This window comes from Maniola hyperantus, chromosome 2 (genome assembly GCF_902806685.2).
Source record: "Maniola hyperantus chromosome 2, iAphHyp1.2, whole genome shotgun sequence".
Lineage (NCBI taxonomy): Eukaryota > Metazoa > Arthropoda > Insecta > Lepidoptera > Nymphalidae > Maniola > Maniola hyperantus.
In genome coordinates this window covers 2,865,510-2,882,504 of record NC_048537.1, presented here as the reverse complement: position 1 = coordinate 2,882,504, position 16,995 = coordinate 2,865,510, and the positions used below count along the sequence as shown (strand labels likewise).

Here is a 16,995-nt window from a genome sequence, read left to right as displayed (position 1 = left end):
TATAAATTTAGTCATCCTAACGTATTTCAATGTTTCATCAATTATGGTGAGTGAAAAATCAAGTAATGTGGATTCGACAAAATGGCGGTTTGGTTAGAGAAAATCCTAATTTCATGATTTCCCTTTCAGTTCCAGTTATTTTACCTTCCCAAATAAATGAGGATAATGGGTTGTGGGTGGACTCCTGAAAACCATTGGTGGCCAGGAGTTCAATAGGTGAGTTGTGTTTGATCGGGAAAATTCCACGTGTCGAAATTTTCACACAGCACAAATTATAATCTTGTTTTTCTTTGTTGCAGGGTTTCCGTTTGCGTTTCCGTTTGCGTTTCCGTTTGCGTTTCCGTTTTTTAGTTTTCGGTTTTCCGTTTTTTTTTGCTTTCGTTTTCCGTATTTATTTCTTTTGCACATTCACGTTGGCAACTTAATTCTATGGATAAGACTTGGTGAAAATCTTTGTAATGAAGCATTTCGGTTGTGAAGAATCAAGTTAAATTGAGTTTTGGATCTTGGCCGATGCCGTCCAGCTACATTGCAGTCTTCGCACCTACAAGTAAGCAAATGTTTGTATCCTGGAACAGTTTAGTGAACCTTCTTAGTGTATGTGTACAGTAAGAACCCTGTCTTTACTACTGAGCTTTTATTTTGAAACAATTTTATGAATTTTACTGTGTCATTGTCTATTCCATGCCAATGGCATCTTAAATTTAAAACATAGATTTTATGTACTATCTACCTAAGGCATTCTAATGTATCTAAATTAAGTCTTGGCATTAAGCTAGAATAACTAAGCATTATTAGCCATCACTATGTATTAAGCGACCCCGGTAAAAGTTACATTAAAAACAATTTTGCCTAACATCTAGCAAATTTCATTTATAACACCTCATATACATTACAAGGGAGTCGACGGCTAGCTTCTATTCTTTACTAGGTAGATAGATCAAGTAAGTAAAATTATTTTTTTTTTCCTCTAATCTTTGTAAGGTGGTAGATTATTCCGTATCCGGGTATATTTCTATTCCGCCCAATTTACCACCCTTACAATAATAACCATTGTAATTTGATAAACACCAAATCAAGGAAAATTTAAAAACCTTTGTAAAGAATTTATATAAACCCGAGCATATCTTTTGAATGTTGGAAAATCAGAACCCCCCTATTGTTATAATTAATTATACAATAATAATTTAACACGTACATTTAAATACAAATATGTAAGTAATAAGTTTGTTATTCCGCATAAAAACCAGTGAATTACTGAACTAATTATTTATTGAAACACAAAAACTGCGGTCTGTGTTAGGGAAAAAGTCGGCCATTGACGCAAGACCTTCATTAATATTTAATAATGACAATAAGTAGGTATTAACTAATTATATTTATTGTTTTACAGTTGCCCGTCCAAGAACGAACCTGCGACCTCCCGAATAAGAGGCGGACTTCTTAACCACTAGGCTATCACGGCTCTAACTTTTTAGAGGTTTGTGCGTTTCAAGCAATTAAATATAACACTTGCTTTAACGGTGAAGGAAAACGTCGTGAATAAACCTGCATACCCGAGAGTTCTCCATAATGTTCTCAAAGGTGTGTGAAGTGCAAGTGAATGCGTCGACTATATCGACGCATTTTAAACTAAATCGTCAAGTTATCTGTCTCAGTTCAGTTTAAAATGCGTCGACTATAGTTCCAAGGTACCAACAAGCGATGTAGTATCAAATGGGTAGTAAGGCTTCGAACCGATAATGATGAATAATAGAGAAGGTTTGGAACGTAGGTACATGGGCCCCGGCTGTCACAATCAAGTATTCGTTTCGAGGAAACAAAACAATCAATCGGTTACTTTATATTTATACATCAGACTCACCTACGCATAGTAAAAAATTGAATTGTACGCAAGAGCTTTTTACATGTTAACGATCCGAATGAATCATCATCATCGTTATCATGATCAACCCATCACCAGCTCACTACAGAGCACGGGTCTCCTCTCACAGTGGGAAGGGTTTTGGCAATAGTCTACTAAGCTGGCCATGTGCCGATTTGTGGACTTCACACACCTTTGAGAACACTATGGAGAACTCACAAGCATGCAGGTTTCCTCACGATGTTTTCCTTCACCGTTAAAGCAAGTGATATTTAATTAATTAAAACGCACATAACTCCGAAAAGTTAGAGGTGCGTGTCCGGGATCGAACCCCCGACTTCCCATTAGAAGGCGGACTTCTGCTGGACATAGGCCTTTTCAAGAGCGCGCCATCAAACACGGTCCTTCGCCTTACTCATCAACCTGATCCCCGCCACCTTCTTCAGGCCATTGGTCCGGCAGGCTGGAGTTCGTCCTACACTGCGCTTACCGGTACGTGGTCTCCCCTCCAGAACACGTCAGCCCCATCCGCCCGCGTCGGTTCTGCGACCCACATGACCTGCCCATTGCCACTTCAGTTTGTTAATCCTTTGAGCTATGTCGGTCGCTTTTGATCTTTTGCGAATTTCCTCGTTCCGGATTTTATCCTAACATAGCTCGCGATATAGGAGGGATTATATCGACCTTTAATTTATGGAGCAGTCGTTCTGGTATGTAGGTGTCCGTTCGTTAAACTGGCTCGTCTGCAAACATCAAGTCCTACCGTGCGGTACGCGTCGTCCCACCGTGTATATTTACGAAGTACTTAAATCATACGTGTCACATATCATATGGATCCATTATCCGGCAAGTCAAAAACCTAATGCCTCAGTGGAATTCTATGATGGCGTAACGTGTTAGCCGTGTACCGCGACGTCATCATTTGTGAATGTGTTCACGGGTAACGCTATCTTCAGACGTTCCGACTTGTTCAACTGGCCATGTTAGCAACACTCTAGCTAGGCTGTTTAGACTCATTGGCGAATGGCGCTACTACTTTTGGTGCTACAGCTCTTTGTGAGCTTTAGGATGGTGGCCTTTGAAAGCTACGTGTAACGTGACGACCAATGATCAATCTAAAAATTCATAGACGTATCAAAACATGCGTTAACTTTTCATACGTTATTACACTTATTTTGTGTTAAGTCGTAACACGGATTATAATATTTTTACAGGGTAATAATTTTACATCAAATTTTACCGCGCATGAAATGCCAGAACTTTTTATGTGACGAGAAGGCATTTTCTCGGTGTTGTTTGGTTGGAAATTGAACGTGGCGACACCCGATTAGTTGGCACGTGTATGGATAGCTAACGCTTATCTGTTTTCGGTTAAAAGCGCATTCCTGGGAGTGCTTCTACCTATTCACATGGTCTGTATTGCATGAAATTTTACTGCGCATGTAACGACAGAACTTTTATCAGTCGAGTGAGATGGGGAGTGGGATGGGCAGCCAACTAGTTGGCACGTGTGTGGATAGCTTAACGCTTATCTGTTTTCGGTTGGGAGCGCATTCCTCAGTGCTTCTACCTATTCACATGGCATGAAATTTTACTGCGCATGTAGGTGATGACAGAACTTTTATCAGTCGAATGAGATGGCGTTTTGGGCAGCGAACTAGTTGGCACGTGTGTGGATAGCTTAACGCTTATCTGTTTTCGGTTGGGAGCGCATTCCTCAGAGTGCTTCTACCTATTCACATGGCATGAAATTTTACTGCGCATGTAGGTGATGGCAGAACTTTTATCAGTCGAATGAGATGGCGTTTTGGGCAGCCAACTAGTTGGCACGTGTGTGGATAGCTTAACGCTTATCTGTTTTCGGTTGGGAGCGCATTCCTCGGAGTGCTTCTCCCTATTCTATATTTATAGTCCGGTGCTTTATGTTGGAGCTACACTCCGTAACAAACGGTTCCGCTTGAGAGCCGACCGTTTTATATCAATGGACAACTTTACAGCACTGCGAACTCTTGTTGTGCCGATATTGGCTTGTAGAGTAAATAATATGAGATAGATCTTGAATAAGCGTTATTTATTAATTACTATAATTATTATTTTTATTATTCCGATACAAGTTAGCGCTTGACTGCAATCTCACCTGATGGAAAGTGATGATGCCGTCTAAGATGGAAGCGGGCTAACCTGGAAGGGGTATGGCATCTTTGGTTTCTGCACGGCATCATACCGGAACGCTAGTTCGCTTGGCGGCACAGCTTTGCCTGTAGGGTGGTAACTAGCCACGGCCAAAGCCTCCCACCAGATATATATATAACACTTTTGAGTGTAAAGTATCCGTAACTATTACTATGTACTGTAAGTTATGTTGCATAGAGGCATGCAACTTGGATAGGAATAGAGATCGTTTGAAGCACAGGACAAAATTAATATGAAAACATCAGAAGTAGATAGGTACGCTACTACTTTAATAAGTTATAATAACATTTCTTGATTTCCTCCGAAGATTAAAAACAAACGAAGTAAGAAAGCAAACCTTGTATCTTTATACTCGTAATACTTACCAACCACTACCCATATTATAAATGCGAAAGTGTGTTTGTTTGTATGTTGGTTTATCCTCCAATCACGTCGCAACGGAGCAACGGATCGGCAACGTGATTTTTTGCATGGGTATAGTTAAAGACCTGGAGAGTGATGACTCTTTATCCCGAAAAATCAAAGAGTTCCCGCGGGATTTTCAAAAGTCTGAATCCACGCGAACGAAGTCGCGGGCTAATCCATACTAATATTATAAATGCGAAAGTGTGTCTGTCTGTCCGTCTGCTAGATTTCCACGGCTCAACCATTCAACCGGTTTTGACGAAATTTGGTACAGAGATAGCCTTTATCCCGGGGAAGGACATAGGCTACTTTTTATCCCGGAAAATTGAAAAGTTCCCACAGGATTGTTAAAAACCTAAATCCACGCGGACGATGTCGCGGGCATCAGCTAATAAACAATAAAGTTTAATAATGTATGTTTATACGTAATAAACAACAGTTGAAATCAGAATGACTGCAGTAATGCTCAACGGAAACAGTCACTTATGCATTCTTGATGACCCATGACAGACAACATGACGATCCTCATTGTACCTCATTTCCGACTGAGTTGTTGTGCCCATCCATCCTGCTATCTATTATAGAGTTTTGAATTTCGAATAACCATATTTTGAGGTAACAGGGGTGTTAGGGGGTCCAGACTTCGATCTCGGGAAAGTTATTAGCGCTTTAAGCAATAAGTATCACTTGCTTTAACGGTGAAGGAAACCATCGCGAGGAATCCTGCATGGCGATTGTATTCTCAACATCTATACTGGTTCCGTACTATATACCTACCGCTAGATTCAGAAACTTAAGATTTTGCAAATAGATACTCCCCATTATACTCTTAAGAGCCCACTAAGAAAGCATATATTCCCAAAAAATCCCCGAGCGAAGCTGAGTCGGGTAAACTCGTAAGATATATTGAAACGCTTAGCTTTGATTAATAAAATGTATTTATGTCAAGTAGCACAACTGGTACCACGTATGATAGGTTAGGAGCACTCACAGACCACCTATAGATGCCTATTAGCCGGACACCCCCGATCGCCAAGCTTAGACAGTTGCTTAGCATAAAAGTCGGGCCCACGCCCATTCGGTACCCTCATTCCGCACATTGTCTTGATTACGTGACTTTTGAGTCCACCAATCACAACAAAGCATTCTCACCTGTCCCCCGCCAACATCTTACGATTTTGAGGACAACTGGTACCACTTATGATAGGTTAGGAGCACTCTACCACCAGTTCAGAAAGCATTCTATTGAGAAAAGCCGGCAAGAAATCGACAAAAAATTACACTTTATCAGTTTTTATACGCTTATGTAATATTTATCTCTGTCAAAGATATATTAAATTCATTTCACGCCATCGCCATAATGATCTTAAGGCAAAAAACTCGGATATCATGAGCGTAAACGATGGCCCTCGAAAGAAGTCACGAATCAGCCCCCCAATTGTGTAAGAATAACCATTTCATGGCTATCGCAATCGTCAAGAAATTCTGCCCTTTGATTGGTTGATTCGCTGTTTACATTTTTTCACAGCCAATCAAAGGGCAGAATTCTTGACGATTGCGATAGCCATGAAATGGTTATTCTTACACAATTGGGGGGCTGATCGTTATAAATGACCTGCAGAAAAAGGTCTAAGGCCACCAACCTGTTACGTGTATTGATCTAGTACTTAATAGGAATTCTTTAGGGAATTTCATAAAATTCCCTAAAGAATCTAGTCATAAGTAGCATCTTAAATCATTTATTTTAAGATATGTATATGAATGCGACATGCGACTGAAATGCGAATGTTGAGATGGATGTGTGGTGTGACAAAGATGGATAAGATAAGGAATAAATATTTAAGGGGAAGTCTGAAAGTAGCGCCAGTGGTAGAAAAAATGATGGGTAATAGGCTGGCATGGTATATAATGTGGAGAGAAGAAAGCAATATCATTGCTGTAGATGTTGTAGATGTATTAATAAAGAAACATATTCAAAGCAAGCGTAGCGAGACCAATAATAATAATTAATCCATGATTCAAAGTTAATTAAATAATTTTGTTAGATACTTATGTTTGTTTTCCCCGTTGTTAGGGTTCCATACCCGAAGAGTGCCAACGGGACCCTATTACTAAGCCTCGCTGTCCTGTGTCCGTCCGTTCGTTAGTCTGTCTCGAGTGTCAGCGGGCTGTATCTCATGTAAGTAATAAATGATATGATAAATAATACATTTCTCTGATAGCCATTATTTTGAACATGTTCTAGCATCAGGCGTCAGTGATAATAAAATTTCCAAAAAAAATAAACAAACTTTCGCGCCTGCCGTCAAATAGCGCGGAGATCAAAGTAGCCGTATACAAATGAGCTTTGATGAACGCTTGCCTTCATTATCGTGCATGTCTGGAATACGATTCTTTGAAGCGAGTCTAATAGATAGTTATTATTTGTCTTGATTCACAGTCTATGATATCATCGCAGATATTCTAGGTTTCCAATGTTTGTACGAGTACATTTTCAACCTCTCAGAATGAGAAGGGTTTGGCCATAGTCTACTACGCTGGCTACATACGCTAGAACATTATGGATAACTCTCAGACATGTAGGTTTCCTCACAATGTTTTCCTACACTGCCTAAAACGCACTTAACTCTTTACGGGTTTCTTTAGAGGACTTCTTCTTCTAGGTAAACGCGTCCCATCCCAGGCCACATCATCATTATCTATCAGGTGTGATTGTGGTCTTTTGCGTTGCCTATCACTATGGACTACCCATATTAAAAATGCGAAAGTGTGTTTGTTTGTTGGTTTGTCCCGCAACGGAGCAAAGGGTTGACGTGATTTTTACTTATAAGCTACTTTTTATCCCGGAAAATCAAAGAGTTCCCACGGGATTTTCATAAACCTAAATTCCAACGCACAAAGTCGCGGGCATCAGCTAGTAATTAATAAAATAAAACAATAAAAGACCATTCAGACGACATTTGTCATATTCAAGCTTTATGCTACACATTTAGGTGGAACATATGAGACATGTCGTCTGCATTGTGCCCTAAAGAAGCCCCTATCCGGTGATAGAGGTCTCGCCGGCCTCCCAAATAGAAGGCGGACGTCTTACATAATCACTAGGATATCACTGCTCTGCTTTATATAATATGAACTTCATTAAAGCAAAATTATTCATTGCTGATCGTAGATAACCTATACGAGTATTAATTTTGTAAAGCCATAAGAAGTCATGCTATCTTCATAGATCACTCGAAATAACGGAGTAGTCTGATATAAGGGCAGATCACGCCCCTCTGGAGTCACAGGCTGATTGTGATAAATGAGCTTCGGGGAAACGATGCCAGCGTTTAACCTGTTACGTGTTGGTATGAAAGCCTTTTTGTTTCGATGCTATAGATAAAATAAAGAGAAATTCTTCAGACGATTGATGATCTGTTGAAAAGCCGGTCAAGTGCTAGTCGGACTCGCCCACGAAGGGTTCCGTAGCCCGCACTATCGTACAAGATTAAACAGTTGTACTTTTAAATTTTTTAATTTGCATGACGACAATTTTGATTTTTGAAATTCGTTATCTCGGTTTTTTATATTTTTCAAAATTATATTGATGTAAGATTATTAAAATTATTAATCTTGGATTTATGTACGACGCTTATAATAAATATCGTAAACCTTGAGTGTCTGTATAAATATACGCAGCTAATCCAGTAAAGTCACACCAATATTTGGTCAAGTTAAGCATGACTCATCACTTAGACCCGAAATAAATACATTATTGAGTGCTAGATGTATAATAGTCATGTCTTATCATCGCGGGCATCTTCTAGGCATACCTACTAGTTCACATCGTTAGCGTGGATTTAGGTTTTTTAAAATCCCATGGGAACTATTTGATTTTCAGGGATAAAAATTAGCTTTTGTCCTTCCCCGGGATGCAAGCTATCTCTGTACCAAATTTCGTCAAATTCGGTTGAACGGTTGGGCCGTGAAAGGCTAGCAGACAGACAGACAGACACACTTTCTAATTTATAATATTATATAGGCATACTAGCTGCCCCGGCGAACTTAGTACCGCCTAACAGTCGATTCAATTTTTTTTTCTCTCTCCGTAAGAACCATCCTCGTGCTTCAAGGAATATTATAAAAAAAGAATTAGCGAAATCGGTTCAGCTGTTCTCGAGATTTGCCATCAGCAACACATTTACGATTCATTTTTGTATATAAAGAAAGATATAGGCATATATAGGCGTATATATTGTTAACCACTGACGACTACCACTACGATACTATGATTCGACATCTGTTCTTAGAAGATAATTATTATCGAATACAGCTTAGTCACAGAGCTCGACCGGTTATCTGCAGATATTAGTGACTCAATGGAGGTAGAGTTGAATGGTAAAATTTTAATATTAAGTAGTTATTTCATCGGTTTCCTGACCCATTCTATTTTTAACCGACTTCCAAAAAAGGAGGAGGTTGTCAATTCGTCGGAATCTTTTTTTAAGTAGAAAAGCTGAGATTTTTGTGGGATTGCTTTGGTGTCGCAAGTTAAAGAAATGTCTGTTTTAAGTTATGTAAAATATCAGGGAGGATTTTTTGTGAAGTAAAAATTTTTCTATAACCTTATTAATAGTTAAACTTCCATTCCCCTTGAAATAAGCGATAAGCTTGTGCTAGATCAATTTGCATCCTTAGGCAGTGGCCCGACCGCCGCTGCGCCGGCGAGAAAACGACTAATCGGCGATTTTGTCACTCAAGAACCGCACAATAAATGTACATTCCGTGTAAACGAAAGAGACGCATATATCAAAAGTTGCTTTTTGATGGAAAAGGATACGCTAAGCTATGATTATGGAATGATTTATGAAAGCGACAGCAGCTTTAGCCAATAACAAAGTAGGAAAAAGTAAAATAAATTGAGCCAATCGTAAAACATGTCTAGCTTCGTAGAAAAAAAGTTCTATCATCAAAAACAACGTTTATAAATTCCGTAAGTAACTCGAATCTTTCACCTCGTCGGAATGTAGCTGCCGAAGGGTGAATTAAGATCTTGACATTCTACCGTGAGTCAAAGGCATTCTAAAGTGGGCAAGGGTAGTGAGGGACATGCATATCGTAATTAAGGGAGGGTCCTCCAGTAGGGAGAAATGCAACGGGGGACGACCGGATGCTTACAATCGGAGGTACGGATTTGCATGTTAAAATTTCATTATAATGTTTTTGTTAGTTAAAACTAACCGACATTTACGATATCTAAAGCACTGAATTTGGGTGACAGATTGTCCTCCAATATAAATGGCATAGACGTAACGCAATCTAGCCCGCAACTTCGTCCGCGCGTTTACCTCCTTAGGGGGTGTGTATTTTCAAAAACCCTTTCTTAGCGGATACCTACGTCATAATAGCTATCTGTATGCCATGCATAATTTCAGCCCGATCCGTCCAGTAGTTTGAGCTGTACGTTGATGGATCTGTCAGTCAGTCAGTCAGCTTTTCATTTTATATAATAGGTTACATAGATTACATTGCAACTGAAATGCGGTAACTATAGAGTAGTCCTTCAGATAAAGCATTACAAATCGCAGTCAGTGTCCACCGTCAAGCACGTCACAATTCGCGTCACGAAAGGGCAGCGTGCAATGAGTAAGTGTCCAGCAATGCAGCCCTGCCGTCGCGTGCGTTTGCGCAGTAAATATTAATTAGGACAATCGGCGCCGGCACTTTGAATTGTTGAATAGTTAAATACGGTTTTTAACACCAAGCTAGAAAAAATCTAAAATGTATAAACAAGATGGTATCAGCAATAAGTAAAAATGTTGATTTCAGTTTATCAAATTATATAATGAAATTTTCATCAAAAAGATTTCACTTTTTTATCCATTCTTCAAGTATACAAAACGCACTAAGCTGCTAGTAGCCACCATGATGAATCCCGACTGTGACGTCACATTGATTGAAGCTGTAATGTATTTCACTAAAGAAAACGCAAAAAAATGGCGGGTAGCGTTTTCGCGGCGAAATTTGAATTCATTTTTGTTGTTTTTATCAATCGAATAAAATTTTTGAAATTTTTTGGTAGTTTATTATGACTTTAGGATCAAATTGAGACACATTTTCAAAAAGGGTAAATTAATATCCTATTGTAAATGGATACTCTTATACAAGGGAATACAAGGGGAAAAGGCAGTAGTCAGCCTTATCGCTAAGTAGCAATCTCTTCCAGGCAACCTGAAAAAGGAAGTAATGATAGAAAATCTGCCCCCCAATTGTGTAAGAATAACCATTTCATGGCTATCGCAATCGTCAAGAATTCTGCCCTTTGATTGGCTGTGAAAAAATGTAAACAGCGAATCAACCAATCAAAGGGCAGAATGTCTTGGCGATTGTGATAGCCATGAAATGGTTGGGGGGCAGGTTATGGTGTACAATACTGTAGCAATGGCATGACTCTAGAGTCTAGCCTTAGTCTTTAACACCAGCATTACTAATCACATAAGGTAGACGGAATGACACACTTCATCTAAACCTTCATGGTTTTTTTGCTGTGTCTAAAGTGGACTTGTTAAACATTCTTTATGTTGATAATAAAAATAAACATAATATCAGCACAACTTTACTAGTTTAATGTATTTTAGACAATAGCACCCTGAGCCTTATGTAGCCTTTCCTTCAAGAAAAAGAAAAAGGATATATAAGCTAGCCACTGCCAAAACATTCTGCCCAAAATGTTCGGTCAGTATTTTTCCCACAACTAGATGGCCAATTCTTTTATTAACTAATGTTCTTCTTAACTGATTTATTAAGAAACCTTCATTTAAGTTATGTTGTTGCCAAATCAGATAGCTAAGTTCAACTTAACCTATCTGAATCTTTCTTGTCATGTAGTTATCTTAGTTTGTAAAGTTGTTGACAATAAGACAAGAATCACTACCTCTATCACTACCCCTATTATAAATGTGAATGTGTGTTTGTTTGTTGGTTTGTCCTTCAATGATGTCGCAACGGAGCAACGGATCGACGTGATTTTTTGCATGGGTATAGTTTACGGCCTGAAGAGTGACATAGGCTAATCAAAGAGTTCCCAAGGGATTTTTAAAAACCTAAAAGTCGTGGGCATCATCTAGCTTTTCTTTTCATTAATGCTGCTAAATCATTAATCTTGTCACTACAGATAAGGCTTTTTTTTTAATTTTTATTAAGTACTTAGATAGGTACTAGGTAAGAATTTCTGTATACATAAGCATACATAATACCAATGATATAATTGTTCCGAAATTAATATTTGGTACTTACCACACAATTAATGAATCAGCAAATATTGAGCGTGTATTATAGAGTAAGTGTGTAATGATCCACTTTAATACACTGATGCAAAAAAACTCCAGAGCTGCCAGGTTGTACTCGCAGGATTCGTAAAAAGATTATCACGATCATAATGTCAAGGCTAGCTATTACCGTTACTTACAAAATACCGCTTTATAACATAGTTTTGGTATAAAACGAAGTAGTTTTAACTTGTTAATTAAGACAAACTTAGGTGTAATTCGTAAGTTCGTACGTGTTTAAGTACGCAGTTAAATAAATATATGAAACCGTAAATACTTACGGCTAGCTGCTCACGAAACGTGTCTGGTTTTCTTTATTCTACATCAACAGTCGCCCATCGTGCACATCGCATTGTACTGGGCGATAATACAGTAAATTATACCGATTGATCCGGTCACTTTCGCGTTCACCACGAACGTAAGTAAACACTACACTAAAGTTAATGTATTATTGTACGATGGCTGGAGATTATAAAAAATGAAAACAACCACGTAACATACAATTTAGATCCAAATGAAGAATCTCTTTACATTTCCACTGATCAGTGATCACACCACACTCCACAAAATCAAAGGAATTGCGCACGCATCGTAGACGGATGACAAGTATGGCTGACGTTCAAAATAAAAGCTGACGTTTGTTTACCATTGTTGCCCTTCGCAACCCAGTTCAGTCTTGCCAGTGGAATATCTCCATAGAGAATATAGACAATTATGTCAGGCGGGCAGGGCGGATGGGGCGGACAACTAGGGATTTGAGAATCCAATAATTCCAGAATCGATATATAAAACATCGACAATCGATTCAGCACCAAGTGAATATAAATCTGTTTTAAAACTGTTGAAGGTGATTTGCGATTTGACAGGAGTAGTTAGGACAAAATTACAAATTTAAAAATATCAAATTTCAACAAATATTCTGTGAATGGTTTTTATTTTTACTAGGTGTAAAATAGAAAAACCTACCAAAATCGTTCATCAGAGTTCGTTGTTTTCAAGAATGCCACCGTGCGTCGCTAACATTGGATATCAGCAAAACTGCTGCAACTTTGCTTATTTTTAATTAGATAAGGCTAGCTTTAAGTTTTATTGTAATATTTTCAATTAAAAAGAAACGTAGAACAATTATTTTAATTCCTAACTAACGATTTTTATAGTCAAAGCGAGTCAAGGAGTTCGTTTCAACCAATTATTATTTTGCTCGTGACTTTGTACGCATATTTTTGTTTTTTTTTTTCAATATTGTATGTTTCAATTTGGTTTTTTTTCAACTTTTTCAATCAAGCAAGGACTTATTTGTGATCTTTTAATGATTCTTTATTATTTATTATTCTTTTGATTATCATGGCTAAGAGAGTTGTTATTTTAAAAATATTTGTCTTGTTTATTGATTAATTATTAAATTGAGTCGTAATTATTCGTCCTCCAGCACACCTTATGTAAAAATTGTTGGTTTAGTAAATCGTTCATCGATTCAGATTCCATATCGTGGTTTATTATTATTATAAAATTCATAACTCGATTTTAAATAGTCATCCGTGTATCCCAAAGTCTCCCCAAAGTCCTCTTACGACATGCATCCCTATACTAGAATTGACATTTGAATAATTTGACATTTGTATTTTTACGATAAAAAAAATGGTGCTGGTAAATTAATAACAAAACTGACGTGTTCCTGTCGTAATAACTTGCTCGAAATTTCGTTATTTCATCACATTCATGTAGTTTATTCACAATGTCGGACACCGAGAGACTTATGGCTAATGGTGAACCTGCGAATGAGACGTCGGAGCGCGAACTTTACTTCAAGGCGTTGAGATTGTGGATACAGCAAGCGCAAATGTACCAGAATTTGTCGACATGTTTTCCTTATTACATGATGACACTGCAGGGGCTGCAGGGCAATACGACGAATGTGCCGTTGCTCAATAATAACTACCAATTTCAAGGGCAACAGTTGCCGTTCCAAGTTCCAGCGCCTCCAAGAGCTCCAGCTAATAACCAGGCGCCGACAGAACCGCAGTCCCCAGCGGAAAGTATGTTTACACTGTGTGTTAAATTTTAGTTATAGTAGAAACTGACTGACAGCAATATCAACTTCAGCTTGATCAGCTTGGGTTTACAAACTAGTGATTTTGCATATAAGTATGTAAGTTTGTATTTAAATTTATCATTTTTTAAGTAGTAGAATCTATGTATAGTATGTGACAAGTTGAGATGGCTATCAGGGTGGAGATGCTGCGCACACGCCCACAGACGGGTGTGCAGGATAGTGCGGGTGACGAATGGGTGTGCGGGGTGTCCCCCTGCCTCATACCCTGATTGCCATCTAATCCTGTCGCGCTTTATAGATGAGGTCACAAGCAAAAGCTAGTCAAGAATTAATAAACAACAAGATTTTCTGTAAATGCAAATACTTAATATTGAATATTATTAATGAATTTGTTTTAAATTTCAGCAATAGCAAGACATGGGGGATTTGAATATGTAATACCACCATTGTACAAAAGAATTTTTGCGGAGTTAATTGATTTCATGCTCCTATTTATACTTAAACTCCTTGTTACCTTCATAGCTGTGGACATGTTTGAGTTGATGTAAGTATCCATAAGATCTAGGGTTTTAAAAATACCAAATTATCAATTTTTTGAATACAAAGGAGCCTATATCGGTATAATATCTGTATTCACAACGCAAGCTAACTCTGTACCAAATAATTAGATGTTTTTTTTAAAGAATATTAGCCATGTTAAGTGACTAATATTCCCCTTTCCTTTCCAACTAAGCATCAAGCTTGTGCTAGGAGTAGGTAACGGGCGGAGATTGAACCATCGACCTGTCGGTTTTCAGTCCACTCCTTTACCCGTTGAGCTATTGAGGCTAATGGAAACTCTTAGATTTTCTGAGACAAAAAGTAGCACTGGGATGGGCTGTGAAAAGCTAGCAGACAGATACAGTTTTGCATTTATAATACCAACATATTTAGCATACCATAAAATCTATATAATAAATAAATAAATAAGCCTACCTAAGGCTTAAGCCTACTAATTATGACATGACAGTTGACACATAAAGTAAAAATGGAGCGTGAGAACTTATTTATGCATTATACTTTCAGTGATCTGGACAAGTTTGATTTCTACAAGTTCAGCGAGCACTATGACGACTACAAGTTTGCAATAGAACTGACATCTGAAATACTTCTACTAGAAATCATTTATAGGATTTTAGTTTGCATATTTGAGGTAACTATGGTACTTCCTATTTTAATAGTTTTTTTATATATTCTAAAATGTTGCATGCTCTTAGTAGTTCTGTCTATATTATAAAATTATAATTTATTATTAAATGTATAAATTATTTTATTGATTAATATAATATGTATATATTTTTTAAATTTAAAAGTATTTGTCGTTTACGCCCTGTGACGTCATTAATCGCCTTCTGTACAGAATGACGTTAAAAATAACGAAAATTCAATTTTTTTTTAAATATGCTCTTTAATAATGAATTCAGTTCAGCCCCATAAACTACCACCATACAAAAAATCTCATTATTTTATTACTACATTCCAAGACCCTATAATTGGCATTTACTTTCTATTTCTTTCTATCTCAATTTCTATTTCAGGCATTTTGTCTAAGCGGTAGCGTAGGACGAACTGGCGGCGCAACCCCAGGCAAAGCCCTACTCGGCCTCCGAGTGGTCACAGCCTCGGCCGTCATACCTGTGGAAGGAAGACCCAAGGAGACTGTGCTGCTATACCCCGGCAAACCCTTGAGCTTCTTGCTAGCGCTAGTCCGCTCACTAATGAAGAACTTCCTTATATCTCTGCTGTTCCCTTTATGTGTTGTGTTATTTGTGTTTCGTCATAATCGTACGGGCTACGACCTGTTGTGTGGTGTTATAGTGGTAGAAGAAAACATGTTTCCTCCGAGACGGCACGCTCCGTAGTCTGTTATTTATTTGTCAGCCATATAATATAAGATTTTAGCGATTTAATCGTTCCGGTATGTACAAACCAAAGGTGTGTGTGGGTTTAATAAAAAACTGCTATGCAAGATACAATACGATACACGGCACATATGCCTTTTTGATCTTTGAAATCATGATGCGAGTGAAAAACCTAACTCCAAAATCTTTGTGGATTCGTATTTTGATGCGTAGAACGCCAGGGGATAGCTGGCAGTACTCCCTTCCCCTGCACATGGACTTACTATGCGCAAGTTTGAGCTTGTTTATGGTTGTCGCAGTGTGGTTCACAGCACTCATAAATATCGGGAGAGAACACTCCGCACAACGCGTACTATATGTAAATTGTGATAAAACTAAACCAATGGAATGTGTTGAGAAATATCAGTAGGTACCTAATAACTTTTGAGAAAACGTACAATCCATGAAATAGAAACCTAATAAACTAAGGTATAATGTAAAAAAGCTATGAAGCTTGTGGTTAGGACGTCCGCCTCCTAATCAGAGGTCGGGAGTTCGATCCCGGGCACGCACCTCTAACTTTTCGGAGTTACGTGCGTTTTTACGTGCGACGACCTCTGGCGCAGTGGTAAGCGCTGTTGTCTTATTAGTGGGAGGTCCCGGGTTTGATTTTCGGAAGGGGTTAGAAATTTATAATTTCTAAAAACCCTACCGAAAAAGTCGTGGCACCAAGCGATTAAGCGTTCCGGTACGTAGAAACCAAAGGGTTGTGGGTTTAATAAAAAACTGCCATACCCGTTCCAGGTTAGCGGGCAAACCTGGAAGGGGTATGGCAGTTTTTTTCCATTCTAGACTGCATCATCACTTACCACCAGGTGAGATTGCAGTCACGGGCAATATACAAGTTTATCTGAATAGAAAAAAGTATTTATTTTAAATATCACTCTCGCTTTAACAGTCAAGATATTCTGTGATCAGTAGTTTGAGCTGATGATGAGTTGATCATGATGTTAATGTAATAGCGTACTGTATATTATTATACAATAATCAATTTTTATTACTTCGATAATGTTTTTGTGATAATTTTCAATATATTATTTTGTACCTACAGATTATTTTAGTAAAGTTTCAATTACCTACTACCAATTTTGTTTTATTCTACGTTAATAATTATTTACCTAATTCAATAATAATAATTGATTAGATAGGTCCTGTTGAATGGGACAGTTGATACTTCATTTCACCTTTATGTTACTGAAGATGCCATTATTCGCTGAGCATACTATAAAT

The 16,995-nt window shown here is 38.0% G+C and overlaps 2 protein-coding genes across 2 annotated transcripts in view; one reads left to right on the top strand and one right to left on the bottom strand.

The window, feature by feature from the left end:
• krz (beta-arrestin protein kurtz) overlaps positions 1-12,382 on the bottom strand; it is a 112,281-nt gene extending 99,899 nt beyond the window's left edge. Inside the window, exon 1 of the mRNA XM_034980233.2 lies at positions 12,054-12,382. The gene's annotated coding sequence lies outside the window, so the exon portion shown is untranslated. The remainder of the gene's footprint in view (positions 1-12,053) is intronic.
• A 949-nt stretch (positions 12,383-13,331) lies between these two features.
• Positions 13,332-16,847, top strand: LOC117987475 (protein FAM8A1). Its single transcript, XM_034974495.2, has 4 exons — positions 13,332-13,808; positions 14,231-14,369; positions 14,891-15,017; positions 15,403-16,847. The coding sequence occupies exons 1-4, from the start codon at positions 13,508-13,510 to the stop codon at positions 15,724-15,726; spliced, it is 891 nt and encodes a 296-aa protein (XP_034830386.1). The 5' UTR covers positions 13,332-13,507; the 3' UTR covers positions 15,727-16,847.
• The last annotated feature ends 148 nt before the right edge of the window (positions 16,848-16,995 follow it).

What these genes read in the sequence shown, in the direction of transcription:
- LOC117987475 (XM_034974495.2), top strand. Translation starts at nt 13,508, where the DNA reads ATGTCGGACACCGAGAGACTTATGGCTAATGGTGAACCTGCGAATGAG. An exon ending in ACCGCAGTCCCCAGCGGAAA is followed by an intron (nt 13,809 to 14,230) that starts GTATGTTTACAC and finishes TTTAAATTTCAG; the next exon opens with CAATAGCAAGACATGGGGGA. An exon ending in GTGGACATGTTTGAGTTGAT is followed by an intron (nt 14,370 to 14,890) that starts GTAAGTATCCAT and finishes TTATACTTTCAG; the next exon opens with TGATCTGGACAAGTTTGATT.